Source organism: Melampsora larici-populina, assembly GCF_000204055.1.
Source record: "Melampsora larici-populina 98AG31 unplaced genomic scaffold MELLAscaffold_37, whole genome shotgun sequence".
Taxonomy (NCBI): domain Eukaryota; kingdom Fungi; phylum Basidiomycota; class Pucciniomycetes; order Pucciniales; family Melampsoraceae; genus Melampsora; species Melampsora laricis-populina.
Genome location: NW_006768801.1, coordinates 684,765 through 712,609, shown reverse-complemented (window position 1 = coordinate 712,609; position 27,845 = coordinate 684,765). Strand labels below are relative to the sequence as shown.

Here is a 27,845-nt window from a genome sequence, read left to right as displayed (position 1 = left end):
GGAACCTCTTTAATGCTGCGCAGTGTGTGAATGTGTGGTGTGACCTGAGAGAACATGATTCCATCTCTATTTGTCTAGTGGATGTTGGCTCATGCTTTAGTGAGTTCTCTCTTTATTTTTCCTCTCTGAACACTGTTGCGTACACTCTTTGGCCCTATCCACATAGGCACCTTAGAGGGTGGGGGGGGCCTCCAAACCGCAGGACCGGCCGGGTTTTTGACACCTGACTCTCTTGTTGAGTCTTAAAACCCGACTTTGATGTCTGCAGGACTCGAACTTGAGTACGCTCGGGGTCCCCAGAGAGATGGGGTCTAAGCCCTGGGATGGTGGGCAGGTGAAATTTTTTGAGTGAGATTTTGAGAGCTATGCAATGAGATCACTGGTAGCCTAAGAAGCTGGTGAGATACAGGAGGAGAGAATCTTCATCCTCCTGTATTTCTCCTGAACCAGCTTTCCTAAGTCTTATGTCTTAGGGCTTAGGCCACTGTATCTCCTATCCTCTCACGATGGAAAATGCCTTACACATCATGCCTTTGGTGTAAGGCTACCAACAAAAGATACCGTGAGGGTGGCAGGCCACCCACATTGCTCTAGTGTAATTACTCAGTAAACTTCACTTGTTCTCTTGATTTTGAGATCTGTGTTCATTCAATTTCACACAGTAGAATCAATTGACTTAGGGCCCTTTTGGCAGATTTAGCCAAAAATTGTTACACAAAAACAAAATTTCTATCCGCCCCTGAAAAAGAGTTTTTCAGGGGCAGATAGAGAAACTTGTTTTTTGGCTTTTTTAGATAACCAAACAGTCGACCAAAAAGGTCAACAAAAGATCAAAATGATCATCGTTGACCATTGATCACCATTCAACTGTTTGGTAACAACCAAATTCATCAATCCTTTTCTTGACACTTTGCATTGCATGATTTAAAACGACATGGAGTGTTGTTCTTACCTTTCAAAAGTCATATCAGACATACAAAGAATATTATTCACAATAAATTGCTCAATGGTATCAATGGAAATCAAAGATATGATTCTCAACATCAGATAATAAAATCAACTTTTTGTATGCTTTCCTATCAGACTTTATTTCTAGATGATTAGAATGAAATAAAATACATTCTGGTCTTCAAGGCATTGGTTTTTGAGATGAAGAGGAATAGGGGTACACAAACATCTCAACCCGACCTAATAAAACCTATGGCAACCTGATTGATTTTTGGATTTTTTAGCGCCAAAAACTCAAAATCAATCGGGTTGGCACGGGTTTGTTGGATGGGTTTTTAAGGTCGGGTTGAGATGTTTGTGTACCCCTAATGTTCTTGAGAAGAAGATTGAGAATTAGATCTAATCTTTGGTTTGTTTTGATTTGGATATGAAGTTAAACATGATTTGATATTTGTCTTATTTTGCTATAAAATTGATTCCTTTAAATCAAGTTTATTCAATTCGATCTGATTCTTGATTGCATTGTTGTAGAGAGAAAGGAAAAATGGACAACTGGCAGGGAGAATGGTGTGTGAAGGGATTAAGAGGGTGGTGGTGTTGGTGGTGAGGTTGCAGATGGTGAGGTGGTGAATTCCTGGTGTTGATCGGTGGATTGAGGTGAAGGGCCAAAAAGGCTTTTTGGCTTAAAAAACAGCCTTGAGGCTGTTTTTCAATTTTGACAGTTCTTGATCAAATACAGTCAAACCTGTTGTATGGCATACCTGTACATTGGCTTAACCTGCCAAATTGCATACATTTTGGCCTGGACAAGCATGGTCAGGGCCAAATTATGCCTTCTCTGTCTAATGCCTTATGGCATACTTTTTTTTGGACATTAGTATGGTATTAAGGCATAAAATACCCAAAAAAGTGCACACAGTGTGTACATACATATGTTATGTGTACTTTATATGATCCATCTTTTGTGCCCTTGATCCCATTCCGTTTCAAGTATCATGAAATGGAGCAATTAGGTGTACTCAAAAGCTGTGCTATCAGAAAAAACCTGTCTTATGACATGAAAATATGTGATTATAGAGATAATTTGAAAGGCATACAATTATGCCATATGGCAGTACTCTGCCATATGACATAACCTGCTATAAGGCATGCCAAATTGGTCGGACCAAGGGGTATGTCTTAAGACAGGTTTGACTGTACTGTTTTTGTATTTAGGTCAATTGAAATTGCTGAACACCGATGTTTTTGAAAAAACCCAAAAACAGTTTTGACCCAAAAACAGTTTTTGGCTTTGGTGGGGTTTTTGGCCAAAAACCGTTTTTGGGTTTCAGCCAAACGGGCCCTTAAGTCTTGACCTATCAACTTCACATTCAGGGTACTCAAAGTAAGTATGTGTGAATACATACTTTTCACTGCATACTTTTTTTTGGCGGGGAGAACAAAGCCAAAAGTATTTTTTTTCTTTTTCCCCGCCAAAAAAAATTATGTAGCACCACATACTTACTTTGAGTACCAATATTGCTCAGAACTAGGCAATTGGGGCCAAATCTTCACACAGGCCAAGGCTCATAATCATGCTACTTATAATCTATAACCAGGCATGAGATCATCGTGTACAGTCATGGCAGAGTGAGTGACACAAGGCCAAACCTGAGCTTTTCATAATCATCAAGATCTCAATGATATCAACCCCAAAAAGCATGATAAAAAATTGGTAAAAGAGAGGAAATTGGTGCTGAGAATGTGGTGGGATAGGGGCTGCAATTGCCATTCAAAAAACTACCTATGTAAAAGATTAAACTATTGAAGTGAAAAGTTTGGGTCTTTGGCAACAACTTTGAAAAAAAAGAAATTCATAACTATATGTAAATGTCATGAATCAAACAATAGCCAATTTGGACAAAGTTGTGCAATAGGTGCAAGGCAAGCAAGGGGTCATTGTGGGGTTCAAATTGGCTGCACTTAGTTGCAATGAGATTAGGGTATAATGCCTTGTGAGTGGCCTCCTCTTTTTTCCTTGAATTACTTTCCTTATTATAACTAGGAGGAAATGAAATCATTGTTTGAATGGTCCCTCATCTATTCTAGTTACACTCTCTATTCCATTACTACTGTGTGTGATCCAAATTACCACACCTATCTCATAGTCTCTATTAGACTGATAACCAAACTAAAATCATATGATCAGTTATTGTATACAAGCTTTTGAATCTCTTTCTCACTCTCACCATCTCATCTCCTTGATACATTGATCACAGAGCTGTATGTTTGTTTATCTACTTCATACTATTACTTAACTAAACCTTGTATATAAGCTGCCTGGAGTGGCACAAGGAAAGGGAAGTCTTCCTTCACCCTTTCCATTTTTTAACACACTCACTCCAGTTGATCACAACAAACATTTTGCAATTTCAACAGTTGCACTATTGCAATTCAAGCTTAGCTTTACCATATCTCATGTCAAACATTTTGAGGTCCTCTTGAGTTTCAGAGTGAGATGGGTCTTGTGGGAGGAGAATTTGCCACAAAAAGATTGCACAACCTGTCTTGAGGGTCTGAGAGTCTTACAGGGAAGGCATGTTGTGAAGCCAAGAGGAAATCCTTGAATTTCATTGGGTACTTACCCAGGCTTCTAGTAGCCACAGGTTCATTGATTGTTCTTCATTTAAGATCCCCACAACCATAAATACTTAGCAATAAGTGAAGCCAAGAGAAAATACTCGCGTTTTGTTGGGTATGTACTTGCCCAGGGGTCTAGTAGCCACAGGCAAATCAATATGTAGAGAAAAGCTTGATGTAGAGGTGATATTTGAAGTTAGTTTGTGTAAAGATGCTGCCATAAAGCCCTTTGTAATTTATGACAGGTATTGATTAAGGCCTGCAGGCTATAAACTCTATCAGATTTGAAATTTCCCAGGAGCCAAGGCTATTCTGGCAGACTCACATAAACAGCATTCTAGAAATGGCTTTTTAGCAAGATTGGACAAAAAAATATCTTGATTTCATTGTTTCCATTTTTTCATTCTCTTTACCAGCAGATAATCAAGCTCAGGGCCTGTCCTTTACACTATAGACTATAAATTTGATTTTTTTCCTTTGTACATGTGGCATTTACTTTGCATGTTCTTAAAAACCAGAATCCACAGACTACTTTCACATTTATGTTCTCTTCTGCTTTGTGTTGGAAAGATAGACACTCAAAATCATATCATATTAAATGTCTCTGTGGCAATGTTCAAAGTATCCGGATTGGCAATAATTACTCCTTCATATTTCAGATTGCACAATCATACAATATGTCTATATTAAATTTATGCTTGTACACATTTCATACTTATATCATCTTCTACGGAGCCTGTAGTAGTTTGAGTGTTGATATTGTTTTATTCTTCTCTCAAACACCATTCATCTTGTCACACTCTATCTCTCTGTTATCACACTATATATATAGAGTACTGACTCATCTGTACAGTGTTGTGCATCATGACTTTGATGATAAGAACAACAATAGAAAATACTTTTGTTCTTCATTCATAATTGACATGAGTTCAATTTGGAGTCAATCAATCTGGTCAAAGAAGTGCCATAAAGTGACAATGGGGACAAAATCTTGAGTTGATCAAGTAAAAGGATCATCAAAGCTGAATTTTTGGTAATATAACAAGATTTGAAATTTGGCCTGAAAGCTATCATCACAGGGGGAGAAACAGAAGCTCACCTCAAGGTGAGCATAGGAAGTTTGGAGGTTTCTCCAAGCTGTCTTCCTATTTGTTTCCCAATTTCTCCATAATTTTCTCCAGTTTTCTTGCAGTCCATCATCTGATCAAATGGTCAACATGGACTGGCCAGATCAGTTAGGCCTTCCTCAGACTTTATCCCTTAGCAAAGAAGTCTGAGGGAGGGCTAGCCCGTCTGCTCAGGTCATCTCAGGCACTCCAATGCTCAGCTTGCACAGTCAAGTGACCAAATATGATTGCAGCAGTGTACAAGCTGAGTTGCAAGTACTCATGTATCCTCCAGGGTGAGCATACCTTGGCCAACTCAAGCAAAACATAAGTATTACAAGGTGAGCACCTCAACACAGCACAGATTGTGAATTGAAAGAATCAGAAGAAAATTGAAAGATTGTTGGAGATATCAGGAAATCTTCCTTTTACCCCTGGGCATGGTCATTATCTAGTACAGACCTTGTCAAAAATCACAAGAAGCTTGATGCATAGGGCCCGTGTGGACTGCCCCAGACATTGGGGGCTCCAACAAGTACAAAGGCTTGCCTTGGTATACTCTTGAGGTCCCCCGATGTCCAGGGCAGTCCACACAGGCACAGTGATGGCAGCAACTACAGTTGCTGTGTAATACAGATACATTTCGAGTGAGCATATTTTGCTATAGAAATCAAAATTTTTGGTGAAACACAAATGCGGGGGGCTTAATCCGGACACTTTAGTATATAGACTGAGAGCATATGTTTCTCGGAAAATATGCTTACAAGGGGAGGTTTTGGCAGGTTTTATAAGCATAACTATGCTTACATCAGTCCAACAGAGATGTCTAAAACCCATAGTTTGGTAAACTATATCTCGAAAGGGGTTTTTAATTCCTGAAATAAGCATTAGCATCACTTTCTCCCCGGCTATGCTTTTGTGCTTATTTCGATGTGATCTATTGCACGGTGCACCTTTTATTTGAGCATCGAATTTGATGTTTTGTGATGTTGCTTGTATCGGGCGGCGACTGCATACCTTTTTGACTTCGCATGAACTTTCGAATGTATCCTTCAGTCAATGTTTAGATAAGCTTGGATACGTTGCTGCTGCAACACTGGATTGAGATTACAAATCTATAATTGGATTAGCTAATCTCATTCGAGGTGTTGAAAGTGAACGGTCCCATTTCATAATATGAAATGATAGTTTGATTTTTGGCTATGCTGAGTCCGGTTTGGCTCAAACTCGAATGGAGTTAGTCGCAATGATGTCATGTGTCCCTGATAATGATATGATAAATGAGTACATTTACTGGGGTCGATTCGAGGTTTGATCCAATCTATGTGCTTGGGATGTTGAGATCAGGTTAATGATAGTTCGTGTTCCTTCTGATCAACTCACATCGCTTCCCTCAATTGGGTGAAGGTTCTCTTCGCTACGGAATACATACATACAAGCGCAAAAAACCCCAACGATTACCTAAATCTCGACTCGGATGATTAGCTAATAAGATATATACTGTAAAAAAACCTCATACCCTCGTCACCTGATTACTTTTTAGAAGATTCACTGACGAAACTTGTCTTGTGCTTCTCCTTCGCCTGGTAAGCTACAAAAAAAGTCATGTGTATCCCACCCTCGCGCATGGGATTTATTTGTCTCATTTTCTTGGATTGTTTCTTTAAATACCCGAACCCACAAGCATCAATAAACCCTCCATATCGACTTTGCTTTCTTTACCTCCTCTATCAGCCAATAAATCAACTTTGTATCTGAAAAACTCACAATATCAATTATGCTTGTCGTCCAACATTCTCAAATGCCTAGCTCGCTCACCGCGGCGATACCTTCTACCTCGAACAGCCTACCTGAAGCCACTCCACTCTCAGACTCGCACTTGAGCCAGACTCCGACTACCGTACCGTCAACAGATAGTTATTACTTCCATCCTCGTTACCAATCACACACTCCTGGTGCCGACTTCGTGCTAGCTTCGTCTGATCAACCACAGTGTTGGTTTGCTATCGACAGTCAAAGACTCTTTGGTACCGCTTGGAGTGATTTTGAAAAAGCTCATCGACGAGGTCGAGAAAGTCATCAAGCATTACCCGTCATCCATCTCAACGAGTCCCGGGCGGTACTCGAGAATATCCTATTGACCATGGACCCAGAGGCTATGCCTGATTTTGGTCAGACTGACTTCGAAACGATTGGTGAGTGATGTTTTCTGTCGGTTAATCCTTCATCCCACCCAGCTAACTTGATTTCCTTCCTTTCCTTTGGCAGTCTCCACTTTGGAGATCGCTGCCAATAAGTTCAACCTTTCAGGTGTTGAGAAATTATGCCTTTTTGCACTCAGGTAGGCCTTTCACTCTTTTTGTGACTACTACAGCGCATACATCTGCGCAGCCTGATGACTGAATCACTGACTTTCTCTTTTGACCCGACAGTCTGCACGTTGAATCTTACCCCATTGAGATATTCACCCTCGCTCTCCATTACTCGGCAGATTGGTTGGCCAAACGTGCATCCCCGCATACACTCAAATTCGACCTACAGGATGCAAAGTGTCAGGATGTACTTTCACAAGAGAGCTTAGCAAGTTTGGTGAGTTCTTTCAGCTCAATAATCCCTCTTGACGGTTTCATTAATCCATTGATTGTACAGCTTGAACTACATACACATCGAATCGTCGAAGCCAAAAAGATCATTTGCTCTTTGACTCCGTTCGTCAAACAGACTTGCCAAGATTGTCATACAGATGAGCTAGAAAAACTTTGGATTCGAAAATCCGAAGAAATGATTCAAAAGATCAATCGACCTGATCAAAATTTAACTCAACTCTTTAATCGTATTATTCTTCGTCCTGCATTCTATGAGGTTACTTGTCCATCTTGTTTGGATCGATTGTTGGAGATTGGAGGAGAGATAGAGCATCGTTGGAAAGCGGTGCGATCCTATAACCTTTCAGTAGAATAAGCATAAAAAAATTACTCCTGATCATCTTGACTTTTGGATCAGGTCTTCACTTTTGTATCAGGTCTTGCTTTATTTCATCTCTGGTTTTGCCCAACCTTTTTACATATGAAGAACATTTTTTCATTTTTTCATCTCTTTATGCTTCATATCTATACGTCTCTCTTCGCTGTACCTTTTTACTTGATGCGAAGTTTTTTTCAAAAGTTTTCATTTTGGGTTTGTGCTTTTCTTGTCACTTTCTGATAGAACATTCAATTATTTATCAACATTCAGATTCTTGCTATTGTATTACAAAATCAACAGTCATTCCTAGAAACAATGAATGAAAATTAAGGTTGTGGCTTTCAAATATTTAGAAAGCTAATCATAGAGCAAGATGTTGAGGTCTACATGGAGCCATTCACTCAAAGATGCAACCTATCCTTTTGTAACAGGTCACTGTCTCCGGAAAACAAGGACTGATTCAATGACTACTATGTATCCACAGATTCCTATCAAGATTGGCTTTCTCTTCTTTTATGCATTGGTCAATGACTCTGCATCATGAACTAGCCGGTGGCTTTCCTTCAGCAATCTGGAGCAGAATGATTCAAGTTCAAATCATGTTCTCTATACCTCTCACAGGTCACGTTGTGGATGCCAAAAGACGAGCCGCGCGCGGGCTCAAAACTATGCTTTGCGGGAGGCGCGCGCTTTGTTGGTTTGAAGGTGAATAGACTCGACATACCCTCAGCTGGTTGTTCAAAAGATTACTTCCCTTACGACATCCAGCTCGATATCCACGCCAACCCCAACTTAACTAATTAGTCCCTCGTGCAGAGGTTTGACATAGCAAGCGATGCCCGTTGTTATGTTAAGCCTCTGCACGAGGGACTTATTTAAGTTCGCCAAGCCCCCGATAACCTTGCAAAGTCCTCACTCTACCACCTCCGTCAACGAGATCCGACTTTTCTGGATGAAATTCACGGGGAGCTTCTTTATCCTACTGATCAGTGGGACAATGCCGTTCATTCTGAAACTCGTCCAGAACATTTTGGATTGAGCTCGATCAACTATTCGGAGCCAGAGGAAGCTCTGATTGAACAACAATCGTATACCTATGAGAGCCAGTGTTGGATTTTGCGACTTTTGATTTATTTTTGTAGCCGAAAGCGCGCCTGGTGGCGCCCGGGCGCATATCTTGGTCAGACGCATCCAAGCGCACCTTTAAAGTGCGTGCCCATAACCAGACACGTTACAAGTCATTCAATGATTTCAATCAAAAAATTGTTATGTGATCTTATCATGCTAAAATGAAGGAATCATGCAATTTCAATATTTTTTTGGCTGTGGATAGTATTGTTTACAATCCTGTTGCATGAATTTATGAGGCTCACAAAGATTCTTTTCATCTGAGTGACAGCACAATATTATGTAGATTCAAACATGAAAATAGCATTACTTCAATTATATATATATATATATATTCAGACAAAGATGTGTTTGAAAAATGAGCACAAATCATTGATCAATGACTAAAAGTCATACCAATGACTGGCAGCCATAGATTTTGTAAATCAAAGAAAATGACTGGTGTAAGCAATCATGCAGGTTTAACAGCCATGTGGTTCTTCAAACCCTCAATGAGCCTAGAAAATGTAATCACCAAACCAGAAATCTGCCCATCAATTCAGATACCAATGGCTGATATTTTGGTGAGGAAATTTGATGAGATTTTTCAACAGGTTCACTTTTTGTAATTGTCTGAGACACCTTGGCTGAATTGATTAAACATAAATTGTGACACTTCCTTGACTTTTTGTGAAAATGTTGCTTGATGATTGCAGTTGAATTTCTTCCCATAAAACTTGAGTATCTTACTAGTTTTTTCACACATTTTTTCAAGTAGGGATTCTTGAGGTAGAGGTTCAAAAAATGCCATTACCCTACACTCTACACTGCTTCTTTGAGATATATTGGGGTCATCTGTTACCATTTTAAATGAAGCATGTGGAACATTGATCCCATGCCCATTCTTTGCTGTGTTATCATGTTGCATAAATACATAAGCTTCATCAGGCCTCATATTACTCAAGTACCACCATTTTTGGCCTTCTTTATACTTCCACGGCTGAATTGAATTGCTTGCAGTTGTTGGTTCGACTCCATACTCTAGAGTATCATCTGGTGGAGAAAGTGAGCTCCATTCACATAAACCAAGAGGATTGTCAGAAACCGGCTGAATTGGCCTCCACACATTCAGGATGACAACCTTTTTATTCTCCTGCAAGTACTTTCCAAATTGAATCTCCCGTGTATCCCCAAATTTCAAAAAATTGTTTTGGCAGCATTGTTTGAGAAGTTGAGCTCCTGCTGGTGACATATCTGAGTGGATGAGTGGCACTGTTGGAAATATCACTTCTGAACTGCTGTCAGGATCCCCTCTGAAAGTACTATCAATGGCAACTGCTGCTGTTGCACCAGTCCTGAGTATTTTAAAGCCATAAGTTCCTTTTGCATTGCCTGAAGAAAATTTGGTTAAAGCTTCACTTACAATTCTTTCACAAGATTCACTGAATCAGCCTCTATTTGAGTTTGGTATTCATTTTGATTGTTAAATTCATTGACAGGCCTTCCAGAAACATGAGTAAATCCCTCAGTCTTCAGTTTAGGTTGCCGTTTACAAGTGCGGAGATCATGAAGTTCAATGAGGTGACATGTAGATTCATCGCCATGATATCCTGTTCCATCTTCATCTGGCCTTGCATGGTATGCATAGCCTAAAGCTGTTGTAGGATCTGAGAAACAGCCATCAAGAAATTTGAAATTGAAGTCAGCATTGGGACAGGTCAGCTTAAGTGTTAAGAAAATCAATTGACACAAACCTTTTAGACCCCTTTTGGAAATACTTCTGCAGTCAACTAAAGCATGAAAAAGGAGAAAAAAAAGTATTTGGAACAATGAGTACATTGATAGCATGGTGCTTTTGATGTTCTTTACCCTTGGTGATGAATGGCCTGAATCTGTGATATACCAAAAAAGCAATTATTTGATCATTGATTTAAGTAGCAATGTTTTGCTACAGATAGTGATACTTGAGTGACCAGTCTAAATCTCTAACAAGTATGGCAATACTCAAGTTTCAAGTACTGGCTTGGAACATTTCTCACCACCTTGTATGATGTATGTAACATGCCATCTGTAACATGATACTGGTGAGACCATGCAACCAAGAGATACATAACATCAAACCATGGTCATGGTGTGAACAACATGTATGAAGGTTCCTTGACAAATTTGACATCATGTGTTTTGCTGACAAAACCCCACTTGGATCCCAGACTGGAATACACACTTTTTAGCTGTGGTGGGCGAGGGCCATGCAATTTGATTAAAGAATTCAACTACAGAATTAAGATGGCTGCAATGCACACAATGGGGTGACATCCACAGGGCAGAAAAAAACTGTTCCTGCTGCACTTCTAGGCCAAGCCCACTGGTGTGCATTGTACCTCTGGGCCCCAAGTCTGACCAAATCTATTGCACTGGCATTGTATCCCAGTTGTGTTGCACTGGCACTGCCACAGGGCAGATCAGATACTATAAGTGACCAGAATTTCCCATGACACATGTTATCATTTATTTTGTGTGAAATGAAAATGTCTATAAAAATCCAGGCCCTTTATACCTCTTTTGATGGTATACATTCTACAAAGTATCTCTTGGCTGTACCCAATTGATTTGTGTCTTGTTGTTTAAGGGCACATTCACTTAAGCAATTTCTAAATCACAATCTTCAAAGTTTAAAGTGTCTATTTGGTGGTGCATGTTTCATTTTTGCATTAAGAATTTTACAAAATGTGATTTCTGGTCAGAAATTCCTCAAGGGAATGTGTCCTAAAGAATTTGACATTTTGGCCAAAATGTTTGTATTGGAAAAAGTTAGAATTTAGGCTCAATTCTGGAAAAAAAGGTTACCTCAGCTAACATAAGTCTTTGAGTTTGCCTGTTTGGACTTAGGTTAAAGTCTTTGTATGAAGTTCCAGGATTCAACATGGAAAAAGAGAAAAGGTCTCAAGATGTTGCCAGGAAATCCCAAGAAAGCACATCAGCTCCACATGTTGAATTGTTTTATGAATGATTACCACTAGTTCATTGTTTCAAGCTCAACTTGACTAATTCCTTTGTGCAGGGGTGCAGGAATCACCTGCCAAGTTGAACACCTGCACAAAGGACTTACTCAATTTAAATTTCAAGCTGTCTAGTTCACCACCACACCCCACAATACACTCAATTTAATCAATCTTTCACTTAAAGAGAAGGTGTTCTCAGAACTCAAGGTCATCATCAATTTTTTAGTTCTTTATCCTTTTATGTAATCTAAATTTTTGTTTTTAATTTCCCAGGATCTCAAATCAAAATTCAATCTGGTTCACGATGGTTGGACCACAAAAGGTAACCGCTCGTGCTGACATCTTGATTTATTTTGTAACACCTGCTATGTCAGACCACAGATTCGGGCTCTAACAACAAGACAATGGCTCAAGAGATGCACAATCAGTTTTTAGAACAGGACGACATCAATTCTTACCGATGGGACCCACACACGATGCATATATTTTGTTTTTGCCATAAACTTGCATTGATTGTCAATGCAGGTTTGGCAGCGCTTGGAGTTAAAGCTCCGCCACCCCTCAAAGCCAAAGCTACTGACCGAGGTCACTTTCGCATTGTAGGTAGCATCCTTGAGGAGGACGAACCAGAAGACAAACCGATGGTAGTTCCACCAGGTGTTGGCCGATCAAATCTTGCTGAGGAGGAAGACAAAACCCACGAGCACGACTTGCAGGACCTTGAGGATGCTCCAGCTCCAGCCGATGTTGTTCTTGAACTTGATGATGAAGGGGAGTGGGATGCTGCTGACGCTGAGGATGAAGCAGCACCCAAATTGACCCTTGACGATAATGAGGTCCACCCAACGCACCGTCATGAAGCAAACAATCTCAATTATATCTTGCGCAAGGTATGTATATAATATGTTTTATCTCTTGTATTCAACGTAACAAATTGCTGAATACTTATTTCATCGAACAGGTGGACTTTATCACTTGAAGAATCACACGTTCCGCGGCTTGGCGCAAGGAGTATGATCGTGTGTGTGCCCAAAAGGGATTTCAAGGATCAATCATTGCAGGTTACGGCATTTGATGGAATGTGAAATATCAAAGCCGCCACAAGGCATGGCTTGCACGTGAGGTACTGTTGATTATTTCCTCTCATTATCAATCACGATTCCAGGTAACTTTTTATTCATGCAGGTCATCAATCAATTGTGCCGAGACGATTTAAACATTGTCCACGCAAAGAATCGCCCGCCACATAAAAACAAGAAGCCCTATGGATATTTTTGTGAACTCGAAATGACAACCAGTGAATGGGCACAAGTCCGAAGAATCAACAAAGAACTTGAAGTAAGTAGACCATTTTGATATATCTTATCTATACAATCATCCAACATGTTTTCTTTTTCTATTCTCTCATTTTGATTAATGATTTTAGCCATTCTTGAAGACAACCCTTCTCATGGAGGGCGATGGACCGACTGGGTGCATGGTGATACCCCAATACGTGCAGCTTCAGAACAATCTCGAAAAGAAGATATTACCCCTCAGCACAACTGACGCCATATATCTGATGCTCGCAAAGATAAAAGAAAAAACTGACAAGTATCTTAAAGAGGCGCTGGCATGCAAGAGTCTTGTCATGGCCACTGTACTACATCCATTCTTTTGACTTAGATTTTTGTAAAATGGTTTGGAGAAAGTGCCTTGGTTACGATGCAAGCTGAAGCAACTCTGTGTCGGCTCCACCAAGAGTACGAGCTCTCTGCACCTATCATCAGATCGACTTCTTCTCAAATCAAACGTGAAAGACAATCGAAGACACACGCCACTTCTTCCCCTAAGCCAGAAATCTTTGGCAGCAACACGGAAGTGGAATCGGAAGTTGATGAGACTGATGACCTACCGTTGAAGAACTATCTACGTGGAACGGACAAGATGAAGACAGAGAACTACGATGTTCAGGATCCGGAAGCAAGCCTACTGTGGTGGAAGGTGAGTTCTTTTTTTCTTCTGCTGATCAAATATAGTTAGTATGAAAATGATTACTTCGATTAATAATAAATGTATTACTTTCTAGGCTCACGCAAAAAATTACCAAGTCTTGGCCCTCATGGCTAGAGATTACCTAGCAACCACCGGTTCTTCGTGTGCGGCAGAGAGAATCTTCTCCTGTGCTTCAGATGTTTGTTCATGTAGCCGAGGCAGCTTGATTGCCCAAACGATTGAAAGCCTTGTATCAAGCAGACTGTGGTTAAGAGAAGGAGTTGAGCTGGGTAGTGTTTTGACAAGCTTAGCAAGGTTCTAAAAGCAATGGGCATACCCATGACTTGACCATGGATCAATCGATTTCAACTTTTTTTTTCTCCTCCTTCATTATTGGTTTTTTAACATCAATTTTTCATAACTCTCTTTAATATTGTTCATTCCTCTTGTTTTCCCTATTTTTTGTATTCGCCTGTACCATCTCCGACCATGGGTTGATGCTATAAATGCTATTCAAAATTGATCTCGCTGCTTAAACCCATTTTAGTTAGTGGCGTTGCTGTTGCGCCCATTGCGTAGCGTTCAAACCGCAACACAATTATTGTTGCGTTGCTCTTTGCTTATCAAAACTGCTGCGCTACAAGAGTTCCAAAAAGTCTTATCTTTGGCAAAACACAACGCCATGCTGAATGACGCTGTTGTGTGGTGTTGCGTTGCTTACCCGGTGTTGGTGGGAGTCACCATAGAACAGCTGATTGCTTCTGAAAGAGCATTTCTTGAGATGTAACAGCTGAATATTATGTTTTCTTGTAAATGGATAAGAACACCGTTGTACCTAAACAATCAGTGCCTAATGTAAGCACTCTTCTCCCTGTTCAAAGGTATGCAGACCTTTCTCGAACTAACCTAAACAATCAGTGCCTAATGTAAGCACTCTTCTCCCTGTTCAAAGGTATGGAGACCTTTCTCGAACTAACCTAAAGACACCACAAAAGAAAGATTGAAGATGAAACAGAAAGACAAGTAAGATTATAAAGGTTTATATCTATAGTTAGAATGAGATGATGTACCTGAAGGCTCAGAGGAAATTTTAAATATGAGAAAATAGAAATGTGAGTTTGATAAACTCGTGGCTAGTGATCTGAGGGATTCTAAAGTATAACAGTAGAAAAATTAGTAAAAGACCGTGATGATTGATCTGAGTGAAATTACTTACTCTCTTTCCAACAGATGAGGAAAGAGAGTAAGAACGGGGGGGCAATCATCTGGACTATACAAACGAAAACACTCAAAACAAATTGGGGAAGATTTTCGATAACATTGATTGGGATGATTAACTGTCAAACCTGAAAACCACTCTGAGACTATTCTTCTTAACCTTACATTGTTATAGCCTAACATCTTAACCTCTTCATACTATACTCGTAAGTACTATACTTAGACCTGTCTTGATTGGATTTCAACATTTCTGATATTTACCACAGACATGATTATAAGCAATCCACATTTTTTCTAGCCCTCCAGTGGGTTTCAATCAAGTATGGTTGTTTCCAGGCAAGGTTATTCAACAAATACATTTACCCTACACTCTATACTGGTTCTTTCAGATACTTTGGCACAATCTTTTGAGAGCTTGAAGGAAGTATGTGGAATATTGATACTGTGCCCATCTTTTGCTGTACTATCATGTTGCATGAATACATAAACTTCATCAGGCCTCTGATTGCTTAGGTATACCCACTTTTGGCCTTCTCTATACTTACATGGCTAAAGTGAATTGGAGGTATCTGTTGGTTGAATTCCAAAATCTAAGATGTCTTGTGGTAAGTGTGAATCCCATACACATAAACCCAGATGATCATCTGATATAGTTTTAATTGGTCTCCACACATTCAGAATAACAAAGTTTCTACCATCCCTTAGGCATTTTCCAGCTTCAACCTTGCTTGGCTCCCCTCAATTCAAAAGCTTTTCTTGGTGATGTGTTTTCATGCACTGAGCTTCTTTTGGCGACATATCAGAGTGAATTATTGGCACCCGTCTTGGTCATTGAAGATGTCCTCTTATAGCCCAACTTTGCCCCCATCTTAAGTATTTGGGGTTTGTCTGGAAGGGCATACACAGACATAGCCGTATATCTCCTTCCTCACAATCAAACCTTATTAAATACATGTAACTACATTTAATTCAACAGTTACATGTAGTAATAAGCTGAAAGAACTCGTAACAAATGATTACATGAAGTTACAAACATGTAATCATCAATTACACGAGTAATACACATAGTACTTTTTTTCTACTATTCTTTTTCACTTATCACTTTCACTTAAACTTCAATTCCGTTTCTATTTTTCTCTATTTTTGTGTATTCAAAAGATGATCAATATTCAATAAACAAAATACTCACGGATCAGTTTGGAAGATGATCCTAAAGTAATTTTTTTTATGATAATCTTTCTAATGACCACATGTAGTCCTAGTTCAAGCAACTAAGTTGGATTGGGAACCCAACTTAGTAGCTGTTCATCTAGAACCGATCTTCTTGGCATGTGATGGCCGCCAAGAAGGGAGGTCTAGGGCTCTTGTGCTAAAAGGAAGGGTTGTAATAGCATGAATTACAAGGGTGAATCAGGGATCATGGGAATTGAAGATCAGTAATACTAAAAAGTAGATCATTACATGCACAGATCTTGTTGTAATGATCATATGTGATCATCTACGGATCATTGATCAGTTGTTAACAGGAGATGTTCACATTAGCCTCCTGATTTGTATTTTCTTATGTTGCTGTGCGCTTTCTGCTTGTTCTGACGGGTATACAAACCCTTGTCTTTGTCTTATTTCTTTTGCTCCTCATCCTTTACAATAACAAATCAAGTTTACCAAGCTTTATAAACCAACCAATCCCTCCACAACAACCTCCCAAAGCCCTTACATGTCCCTTATAAGCCCTTTTACAGTTAGTATCCACGGATTCTGGTCTTTATTCTGCTTTTTCTCTTTGATTACTATTGTCAACTGCTGTCCTACATATATAAATTATATGTGATCGACCTGTAACATTTATATATCAACTATTACGCCGTCATTTCCTTGCTCAATAAGCTTCCTTATTGACAGGGTTCATCAGTCCTGTTCTATGAGACAATGTACAAGATAGTCATCTTACAATTTTTTTGCAAGCTTAACAGAATTTTCCTCTATGGCAACTTTGTATTTGCCAATATCCCCCCAAAAATTTCCAATTTTTATAACATGCTAGAAACACAAGTCAATCCATGAGTTTTCAAATCTGGTCTAAGGTTAGAATTGCAAAGATCTTCAAGAGGAATGTTGCAGGGTTTGGATTTTTGCACAAGATATCTAGTCAAATCCTCAGATGGCTGGGCACTGCATAGGCATATCCATAAACTGGTGCAGCAACCAATGAAAAAACATAAGATGATAAGAACTGAGGTCAGCATCTAGCAAAACTGGCTGAATATCTAGGAAATTCAATGCAAGCTAACCTTTTAGTTCATTCTTTGAAATACTTCCACAGCTGACAGAAGACTGATAATACAGAAGAAGAAATACATGTAACAAAGATGAACTGATTGGGATCGTCATTAATTGCATGATTCTATAGATTTGATGATGAAGGAATTGAATTTGGTAGACACTGACACAAGAATTGTTCAATTATTGGTTTGAATATGGAAATTTGTTCCAAAAATAGTAAAGCTTGAGACTCCTTTACAATTCTGTTGCAAATCTGGTAATGTTCCAGATTCAAGTATCATTCTTGACACACCTCTTCAAGCCATGTAAGATATGAGCAGATCTTGACAAAATTGATTGTTTGTATTTTGCTGAAAATCAAGAGCTTGACACACAAGTCACACATTCTAAGCCTGTGGTAGGCCTCAGCACTTAAACTTTACCAAAAAAGCCAATTCTGCCTTCCAATGCCCAAGTGGAGCTGAATTTAGTTCTTTGTGCACTGTTATGATTTATTCAAAGACTAAGAGTATCTACTGTCTGCCATGTGGTATTTATTTACTTCTCTTTGACGTTAGTCAAAATTTATTTGTTACGTTCTTGCTAGATATAGTCTTCAACTTAAAAATGTGACTGGGAATGGATCATATTAAGTGATAGATATGAAAAATGAAAGGCGACAAAAGGTCTGACAAACAAACAGAACCAAAGGTTTGACAGTTCATTGAAAAATATAGTAAGTTGAGAAGTTGAAGTAAAATTATATGCAAGTTTGACAATCAAATGTGTTGATGTCGCCCATGACAAGCGTTATAACCTAAAGTCCATATGTGGCCAAGTTTCTTGAAGTCTTTTCGAGGGATTCAGTCAAAGTTAAGCAATAATCTGATGGCGCTATCGTGTAGATGTTTTTCCATTTGGGGATCACGTGACGATGGCTATTACTCTAGTCTCATAGCTACTTCGTTTGGGTGCTTCATTGCGATCGGTTTCGAGATTGAAAGAAGCGTGTGGTACATTAACTCCGTGGCCATCGGCTGCCCTAGAATCATGTTGCATGAACACATAAACATCATCCGCTTTCTGTTCGCTGAGGTAAAACCACCTTTGACCTTGTCTGTACTGCCATCGCTGAAGGGTATTTCCACCATTTGTTGGTGTGATACTTGAATACAAAGCATCTTCTTTTGACAGTGAATCCCATTTACATAAACCAAGATGATTGTCTGTGACAGTGCCGAGTGGTCTCCAGACATTCAGAATAACAGCGTGTTTACCTTCCTGTAGGTACCTTCCAACTTCCATTTCCTTGGGATCCTTTGACTCCAAGCACCTCTCCAGTACATAATCTTTAACAAATTTGGCTCCTTGTGGTGACATATCGGAGTGAATTCCTTGGATCGGTTGTGAGGGTCCTCCTGAAGCATGTCTATAATTCGCTGAGAAGGAGATTGCCGCTTTTGCCCCTACCCTACGTAGGTAAAATGAATGAGCTCCTCTTTATTCTGTTAATAAAAAAGCTCCTGAAAGGTGTCCTTACAAATCTTTAACAAGCTCAACAGCGTCTGCTTCCATGGCAGCTTTATAGGCTTCGGAGACTTTGTGCATATTTTCAGTTCCAGCAATTTTTCTTCCGAGAACGTAAGTAAATCCATAATTTTTCAAGTCCGGTACTTCTTCAAGAGTGCGAAGGTCTCGAAGAGGAACTGAATTTCGGTATTTCTCAGCGGACTCGACATCATATTGATTTCTTGCGTGATCCTCCACAAAAGAAAAGACTTCTCCCAAAACAGTCTTAGGTCCTAATAAAAATCATCAAAGTTGTTGCTACCTGGGGTCAGTATTGAGAAAGACCATTTGAAGTTTTGAAAATGCAATGGAGCACAAACTGCTTATTTCGCGTTTTGAAAAACTTCTAGAGGTTGCCAGGCAATGAGAAAACAGAACGAAAATTATTAATGCTTGAAACGACGATGAATGCATTGGGACAATTAATTCGAAATGGACTTCGTGATGAAAAATAGAGTAGGAATCGACACCAATCCATTCAGGCATCTTTATGGAAATAATTTCTGAATCATGAAGCGAGACGCCATATCGCTTTTGTCACAGACCACCTCATTTTCCGATCGAGAACTTTGTTGTAAACGCTGCTGGAATATCATGTCAAGGGATGCGCGAGTTTGGATTCGGAACTAAAAGCAAAATGTCTCAAATTAGGATATTATCTTCTTCCCAAAGAGAATCGCGCCATGCAAGTCTGTGACCCCCCATGTGATGGGAGAAATGCTCAGATGAAACAAGGAAATCGATTGTTCCAATGAAAAAGAGAAGTCAATTGAAAGGGGTAGAACAAGGTTATCCAATGTAAACAAGACAAGCCGATGTTTCATGTACATTTCTTGATTAGACTCTGTAAGAGTCACTTTCTTATGACCATCTGTCGCACTATGGCCAACCGGCAAAGCAGCAAAGTCATCAAGCAGTCGGATCTCGCGTCCACTGCCCACACTTGCGATGTTTCGGTCTATATTCTGGAGTACATAGATTTTGGTACAAACTTTCGAGGAGGTTTTTGTACCCACTCCACATGGATTCATGTAGGTACGGACTCGCTCATAGTGTATAAGCCACCGATACCCGAGATACACAGACCGTGAGCGTCGAGAGGAAGACAGCTTCAGGGTGGAAATTCGGGCGATTCAACAATCTCGGTTCCACTATGTAGCGCAAAACCTGATTTACCTTGAGGCTTTGATGTAGTCTTTTGTTAAAATGAAGTGAAACACTGATTCCACGTCCAACCTTGAGCTTACTCATATGCTACAAACAAAGGAGCTTCACGCAGGTCAATTGATGATTTTGAAAGATCTCTATCAAATCAATCAGTATGATCATGATTATCCAGCTCACTACAAGCTGAAGTCATTTGTTTGGGTCGTGGACTTTGCACCTATCGTTTCGATTAGTGAGGCCTCTGTTGTCACTTTATTAGATCATCGAATCAAATATATGTATGTGAGAACTGAAGAAAGATTATATGTACATATTATAGGTTTTTACTGATGATGCAGGATTGTCATACGATGAATAATGTGTCTGTACATCAATGCCTCCATGCAACACAATAAAATGCTGGAAATATCAGGCAGACTTTTATATTTCGGAATTTCTCCATCGGTTAAATGATTAGTTAGATTGGTTATTCAATCATGTTGATGTTGCTTGAGTTGGTGATGATTTGATAATTGCAATTACCGAAGACTCAAAACTCATTCGAGTAGATGGCTTGTTGGCATCCTTTTTGAAAGTAAAAGAAGCGTGGGGTACATTGATTCCATGACCATCTTCTTTTGCCCGGCTATCGTGTTGCATGAATACATAAGCTTCATCAGGCCTCATATCACTCAAGTACCACCAACTTTGACCTTCTCTATACCTCCATGGCTGAAGTGCATTGTCCAAATTGCTTGGTTCGAGTCTCCACCGCATAGCATCTTCTTTCAAAGATGAATCCCATTTGCAAATACCGAGATGATGGTCTTGAACAGTATGAATCGGTCTCCAGACATTCACAATCACCACGTTTTTACCGTCCTCCTGGAGATACCTCCCAAATTTATACTCCTCTGGATCCTCTGAACTCAAAAGTATGGCTTGTGTTAGCTGTTTCGCGAATTCGGCGCCTTCAGCTGACAGGTCAGAGTGAATTGCTGAAACTGGTTTTGGTGTTTCCGGTGAAGTGTGATCTCTAAATCCAGCTACATACGAGAATGCTGATTTTGCACCGGTCCTGAGCATCCAAAGTCAGTGAGCCCCCTTTTATTCTATTCGAAGACATATTTCTGTAGAGATAATCTTACAGCTCTTTTACAAGTTCAATCGAATCTGCTACCAAAGCGTCATAGTGGTCATCGGATAGTTCTTCCAGATCTTTGATCCCTTTTACGGGCCTTCCGGACACATAAGTGAATCCATCAGTGTTTAAATCCGGTGTGCCTGGTATACTTCGAAGGTCTTGAAGAGGAACTTGATGCTTGAAGGACTCATCAACTCTATATGATTTGGTTGGTAGATCGGTTTCAAAAAGGAAAACACCTCCAAAAACAGTTTCAGGATCTATTGAAACGATTGTTAAAGTCAAACCAAATCTGCTTTAGCATTGTTTCCCATCATCTGAAGTTTTGGAAGCGTGAATGAACAAACTCTTTAATTCTCGTTTTAAAGTACTTCTGCAGTTTATTGAAGACCGAAAAAAGAGAACGAAAAAGACCAAGTGTTGAAGCGAGTAGGAAAGCATCCACATCTTTTCTCTGATGAGCAATATCGTTGTAATGACAAGACCCTTCGAAGTAAAAAGTCAAGATGGGAAGAAATCTACATCGATTATCGGATCACAATCCTATATGGTAATTTCATCCCAAATATGACACATCAATCCGCTCGTGTCGCAAACTTGGTCATGCTGAAACCTTGATCTGCAATTGGGGAATTTGTGCCAGAGGTGCTAGAATGTGAGCTCTAGGGATGCACGGCTCTTTTGGTCAGAGCTAAAACAAGTGTTTCAGACTTGGAGAATGATTTTAACCAAGAGAATGTTATATGTCACGGACGTGATTGATTCGGTCAAGAAAAGCAATCAACACCAACAGTACTATAGGCGATCGAGAAGCACTTGTGAGAATGTTCCACAGGTTCAGTGGATCATTCTAAGCTCTCTATGTCAATGAAACCTAATAGATCCTTTGGCATTCAGCATCTTATTCTATTTAGGTGCTGTTGGTAAATTTATTTCGTTCGGCGTGATTCAAAATGGTTCTACGAGGTTAGATCTCTGGTTCCATGATTTGATGAAATTGAAGCTGAGAAAACGTCAGAATAAACATCTGATGAGGCTGATAGAGGTTGAGGATATTTGAATGGTAAAGAGGGAAAAGATGGTTTCTAAAGAACAAATGAAGCAGATGAAATCAAGAATTGTTTACGTCATAAAACCACTGCATGTAACAAAATTCTTTGAAAACCGAACATACAAAAATCAATAACACAGCACATCAGTCATCAGACTCATCTTTTCGTCTTACCATCCCATATCTGATTCTTCCCTTCTTCATACTCGCTTGATTGTTTTCATCTTTGAGTCACACTTTCAAATAAGCCTTGACCTGTTCTACCATGATCGAGCCTAAATTCTGAACCGACAATTGCAACAATTCTACATTCGTAGCTGATTCTTGGAGCCTCTCTACGGGTTTCATATATATAAGGTGCAGCATGCGGTGTATTCATCCCATGGCCAGCTGGTGCTGAACTATCATGTTGTACAAAAACAAAGACTTCGTTTGGTTTCTGTTTATCTAAATAGAACCATTTTTGATGCTCATTGTACTTCCAGGCCTGAATTGAACTACCAGTGTCTGTGGGATGATTAACAATTCCCCAAGCGTCTTGATCTGAAAGTGACTGCCAATCGCAAAGGGCAAGTGGATCGCGGCCAACTTCTCGGAGCGGTCTCCATACATTGAATATCACCACGCGCTTATCTTGGGCCATGTGCTGTCCAAATGCTTTCGTGTCTTCGTCATCCGAAGTTTCGCAGAACGGGAGTATCATGCTGGATTTGATAAATTCCGCCCCTCTTGGTGACATGTCACTGTGCATCACACGATATGGCTTCTGGGAACCCCGTGACGGGCCTCGAAGAACGCCTCCCCAAGATATTGCTGATTTTGAGTTGGTCCTAATTCAAGACACAAGATGAGCCTCCTGGGACCAGTCTTTTACGAAGAAAAAATTACCGAGTGACTGACAAGTCTTTCACAAGATCCAAAGCATCTCTTTCCAAGATCTTTTGGTGCGCTTCGGAATGTGGGTCTAATTGGGAAGCATCCAGAGGGAAGTCACGGGTCACATAAGTGAATCCGTGGGTTTTGATATCAGGCATGTCCTCGATTCTACGAAGGTCCCACAGAGGGATGGCAGGTCCTTGATCATTGACATCTACTATATATTTTTCGGAAGTTAGTCCGGTAACGCTCCAGACATGACCGGCGGCGTGACCAGTGGTAGTCTCGTGCCATTCTAAAACACGAAACGCGAAAGGGAGCACATTTCGCAACGAGGATGAGTAGGAAAAATTTCATCGAGATGAGAGGAATTTCACGAGACTGACCTGGTAGGGCTCTCTTTAAGATAGGCTCAGAATTGTAAAGATCCGCTTGAAAGGTGAGCACCAAACTTAAAGGAAGCAATAACTTATAGAGTAATGAACACATGGAGATCAAAAGTCTGTTGAAGTGCTTAAGCTCAAACGATTTATGTACTTGATAAAAAAGATGGTCTCCTGGGGGCAGATGAATTGAGATGCGGGTTCAAATCTTAACGGGGAAAAATTGTCCGAAAAACAAAAAGACAAACATTTACGTAGTCAGCATAAGCAACTGTGGCAAGTTCACACAATTTCACACAATGAAGCAGGTTAGATATTAAGATCTGAACCCCAAAAATGGGATCCTTAGAAGCCTGAATATGAGTTGAAAAAAGACATCTTTGATGATTGGTTCCATGTTGTATTCAAAAACTCAAGAAAGTTGTTATTAGATGTTTTGGACGGTAAAAGATCTTTAGATTCTCCTATTAAATTTTATCTTCAGCTTCTTCTACCACCTACCAAATGGAAATTAGCCTTTTGGGTAAAATAAACCATGTTCACTTGTAGGTCTGCTTCTTTTTCAAATTGCCCTAGAGCCCATAAACTTGAAAGATATCTTCATTGCCCATGATATACAAGATCCAAATGCTTCAGTGAGTGACTCTTGGTGTGTCAAAGTTTGAATAAAAGTGCGTGTGATGAAACCGCTGTGCGTACAAAATTATCTTGGATCCCATGATCATATATTCCTCTGAGGCATGTAGCAATCAAGGATTTCATGCCAGAGAGTTCTTGGGCCCAAGTGCTTCCTTCTGGTCTGGTGATGTGTGCTTTCTTACACAGTGAGGGGCCAATTGGACGGCCTTGTATTAAAGGATCTAAGAAAGATCTGAGGGCAGTGCAGCACAGATGTCTTACATGTAGTATTTTTTGTATAAGGCCAAGGCAATGAGATTAGCGTCACTTGAATAGCCAAAAGGAAGCTCTATGTGATGCTATGTATACTCAATTCTATACACCTGAGGGGAACAGATGTCTTGGCGCGTAGCCAATCATGAACGTGTACTGTATGGTTGGCTATATGCCAGAAATTCCTTATCAGATACTTGCAGGTGCCCCATATGAATCCTTTATCAGTCTAACATGTTGTATAAAAATAAATGAAACTATTACTTATTTTTGTACAGACAACTGACACACAATTTCTGAGTCCAATAAGGCCTGATGGTCAATCAATTTGAAACCAACAGTATCTCTTGAACACAACTCAGAAAGGAAAAACAAGGGAGAAAGAAAAGCAAAGACAAAACAATATTGAAATGAGGAAGAGTTTTGATCACCACCACCTTCCCCTCCTCCTCTATTAACTCCATTAACTCCATTGCCTCCATTGCATCCATTGCCTCCTCTGTCCCAACCATGTTAACATCAAACACATATTTCAAGATCATGATAAATTTTCCATATTTGGTATCTTGCAACCAATATTGACATCTGGCCACCTTTATTGCATCAAAACCTAGCATGAACTTGTACTAACATACCTGGACCATGGTGATGAACCATCTTCACTTTGAGTCTATGCTTTTTCAAATTGAGCTGGATGATTGGGATGTTACAGCAAGCCTTTGATGATCCAAGAAAAGCTGTACTCAAGTTTGTGCGTCAGTTCAAACATATGATACTCTGATATGAAATGGTCAGCTTACTGAATTGTGTTATAAGGTGTTGAGTGATCTCACTGCTTTGAAGATTGGACTTATTTAGAGGTTGAGGTGCTTGGTGATATTTGGTGTTGTTTTTAGCTGCACCACCGGAAGAGTTGATGTTGTTGATTTCCTGTCTGACTTGTGATTAGAGGTGGAGAATGGTCTGAAACTTTCAGTGCTCAGACAACCAGATGCTTATCTCAGGTTGTGTGGTGATTTATTTGCACCAACCAGTACAAGATGTCTTGCTGCATCCAATTGCACATCAATGTCTGTGAGACAGGCATTTTGATGGAGCTAAACAAGGATTGACAAGGGGCATAGAAAACAAATTTGCTTGAGAAAAAAAATGTGGCAGGGAGTTCAATCAAAAGTATGAAGAAAGTACAAGGGAGTGATGTCCATACCTGTTCATGTAGTGTTTTCTTGAAAACTTGAAGAGGTTTTTTGGTTTTGGAGAAAAAAGGAGATTTTCAAAGTGAATACATATTCATATAAAGAAAATCCCCAGCCAAAGGTTTCTTGCTCACAAGCCAAATTTTGTGGATCAGCCATAATTGATCCCTCTCGAGTCTCTCGCAGGTGAATGCGCAAGAGGGGCTTTATAAGTACGGATATTGGGACGATGGGGTGCCGGTACCCCGATACGGGTTACCAATAGAGCTGAGCCTGTATGTAGTACAAGCGTAGATCATGAAAGTAAGATTTGAATTTGCAAAATTGATAACTCAAGAACCTTCAGGCTACAACTGATTTGAAAAGGCAAGCAAGCAAAAAGATTACCAAAGCACCACACAAACCAAGCTCAAGACGGAATACTTGAATCTCATCTCAATCTTGATTCTCATCATCACTACTCTTTACACGTTTGATAAGATGGTAAGGTTTTTGAAATTGTTCTTCTGCAAAGGTTTGGCATAGGGTCTTGATTTGAGATGCGGTTTTGATTGGATTATAGTCGACTTCAGGATCAAAAGCTCAGAAGGAAAGGGTTATGAGCGAGTTTATGGGTTTAACAAACGCAATGTATGCACAAGATCTTTGAATGATTTTAAACCTTCTGTTTGACTGAAGTTGACTTATCCATTTATATTAGACCTGCAGATACTTCACGGATATGTAAAAAAGCAGGGTAAGTTGAATCGATTCTCAACACCTTTTATTTTAAATTTAAGGAGATTCAGATGGGATTGGTTTGATTAGGTATCGATTAGAAGCAGCGATTGAGATGTTTTATCGAGATGGAACAGCTCAACTGAATGCTGATCGAGCGGTTATGAGCCGTAAAAAAGCATTAAGTGAACAGATTGAAGGACTTCTGAATACTCAATTCGATGGTTATCAAGGTAAAGTCGTCACCAAATGATGATCTTTGGTTCCTGGACTCTTTGTTGATCATTTCATCCATTTCGATCATTCGATTCACGCCAAAGATAATGACTCAAAACGAATGGAAATGGAAGGACTGATCCAATACTTAGAAAGCTTAAGTCTCTCACCTGAAGAACCGAGTGTGATTTGTTTAGCACAATTAGTTGAAGCACCAAGATTAGGAATCATCGAACGAAGTGGGTTTCGTCAAGGATGGACAAAAGTTTATTTAGATCAATTGGAAGAAAACGAAACGGATTGGATTCGAATCAAAACTCAAGAAGAATTAATTACATTTCAAAAAGATCATCTTCAAAACTTATCTGATGAATTGAAAGAAGATGATGATTATTTTCAAATTATTTATAGATATGTTTTTGATTTTGGTAAAGATGAAGGTCAAAAAAGTTTTGGTAAGTTTGACTTTTCATCATTTTGAATTTATCAGATGAGGGATTTTTTTTCTCCAAGAAGAAGAAATGGGTTGTAAGGTTTTTTTGGGGGGATGCCAAATTTAGCTTTGATTTTGATTTTCTTTTGTAGCACTTGAAACTGCTGTGGCATTCTGGGAAATGCTTATACCGATCGCACCTACACCTGATGGAGAACCCTTCAAACAAGAGTACCTAGAATGGTGGTTTGAACTCCTAAGGTCGAAAGGTAAAGCTGTCAGTAGGGACACATGGAACTTGGTATGTTGGTTTTAGAAAACGGTTTCGTGATGTTGAGGTTAACAAACTGATCAAGTCTGATGTTGGTTATTTTTGATAGTTTGGAGACTTTGTTCAACAATTTGATGATGGATTTAAAAATTACGATGAATCTGGTAAGAACTTTTCTTTGAGAAAAAAATCCAATAGTAGAATTGATTTCAGGATAGAAACAAATGGAATTGATGCCTGATTGAATTTTGGAAATCATGATTTATTAGGTGCTTGGCCTTCTATGATTGATGATTATGTTGAATTAGCTAGAACAAAATTAGGATCTGAAACGATGGACACATCATGAAGATAGATGACGAAATCGAAATCCAATCCATCAAGTGTGAATGTAGGTTTGAAATGAAAGTGTGTTTATGATAAGGTGTAAACGAAAACAAAAAAAGGTGGAGTGAATTTTGTGTGAAGAAGAAAAGGTGAAGGACTTGAATCTTTTGATTGGGTCCGTATATCACATGTTATATATATTAGGATCAAATTGACAAAAGAAAATCTTGATAATTGTAAAAAAACAATCAATTACTTATATGTCCCAAAAGATGATGCTAATTGAGATTGATTTGGTGGTTTGTACAAATATATTCTGATCAAAGATTTTGAGAGGGCATTGGTAACGCAGCCCTTCTACCGGAACTAGATTAGCAAGATCTGTTCTTTAACTTAGCTCAAGACAACCTCCCACAGGGGGGTCT

General features: G+C 39.5%; 6 protein-coding genes across 6 annotated transcripts; 2 read left to right on the top strand and 4 right to left on the bottom strand.

Moving 5' to 3' along the window:
- Positions 1–6,450: 6,450 nt before the first annotated feature.
- MELLADRAFT_65849 (uncharacterized protein) lies at positions 6,451–7,634 on the top strand (the record flags this gene model as incomplete). The annotated part of the gene is made up of 4 exons (XM_007413545.1): positions 6,451–6,868; positions 6,942–7,014; positions 7,106–7,262; positions 7,323–7,634. The coding sequence occupies 4 exons, from the start codon at positions 6,451–6,453 to the stop codon at positions 7,632–7,634; spliced, it is 960 nt and encodes a 319-aa protein (XP_007413607.1).
- Positions 7,635–9,531: 1,897 nt separating this feature from the next.
- MELLADRAFT_30091 (uncharacterized protein) lies at positions 9,532–9,879 on the bottom strand (the record flags this gene model as incomplete). The annotated part of the gene is made up of 1 exon (XM_007413498.1): positions 9,532–9,879. A coding segment is annotated over one exon (348 nt), but the record flags the coding sequence as incomplete, so codon positions are not given.
- Positions 9,880–18,124: 8,245 nt separating this feature from the next.
- MELLADRAFT_90434 (uncharacterized protein) lies at positions 18,125–18,808 on the bottom strand (the record flags this gene model as incomplete). The annotated part of the gene is made up of 2 exons (XM_007413497.1): positions 18,125–18,698; positions 18,741–18,808. The coding sequence occupies 2 exons, from the start codon at positions 18,806–18,808 to the stop codon at positions 18,125–18,127; spliced, it is 642 nt and encodes a 213-aa protein (XP_007413559.1).
- A 1,602-nt stretch (positions 18,809–20,410) lies between these two features.
- Positions 20,411–21,506, bottom strand: MELLADRAFT_65847 (uncharacterized protein; the record flags this gene model as incomplete). Its single annotated transcript, XM_007413496.1, has 3 exons — positions 20,411–20,993; positions 21,064–21,319; positions 21,407–21,506. The coding sequence occupies 3 exons, from the start codon at positions 21,504–21,506 to the stop codon at positions 20,411–20,413; spliced, it is 939 nt and encodes a 312-aa protein (XP_007413558.1).
- An 824-nt stretch (positions 21,507–22,330) lies between these two features.
- On the bottom strand, positions 22,331–23,475 carry MELLADRAFT_65846 (uncharacterized protein; the record flags this gene model as incomplete). Its single annotated transcript, XM_007413495.1, has 3 exons — positions 22,331–22,940; positions 23,011–23,281; positions 23,373–23,475. 3 exons carry the CDS (start codon positions 23,473–23,475, stop codon positions 22,331–22,333), a joined length of 984 nt encoding a protein of 327 aa, XP_007413557.1.
- Positions 23,476–24,954: 1,479 nt separating this feature from the next.
- Positions 24,955–27,442, top strand: MELLADRAFT_109570 (uncharacterized protein; the record flags this gene model as incomplete). Its single annotated transcript, XM_007413546.1, has 9 exons — positions 24,955–25,015; positions 25,210–25,334; positions 26,019–26,086; positions 26,157–26,192; positions 26,264–26,406; positions 26,494–26,844; positions 26,975–27,123; positions 27,203–27,257; positions 27,363–27,442. The coding sequence occupies 9 exons, from the start codon at positions 24,955–24,957 to the stop codon at positions 27,440–27,442; spliced, it is 1,068 nt and encodes a 355-aa protein (XP_007413608.1).
- Between the last annotated feature and the right edge of the window lie 403 nt (positions 27,443–27,845).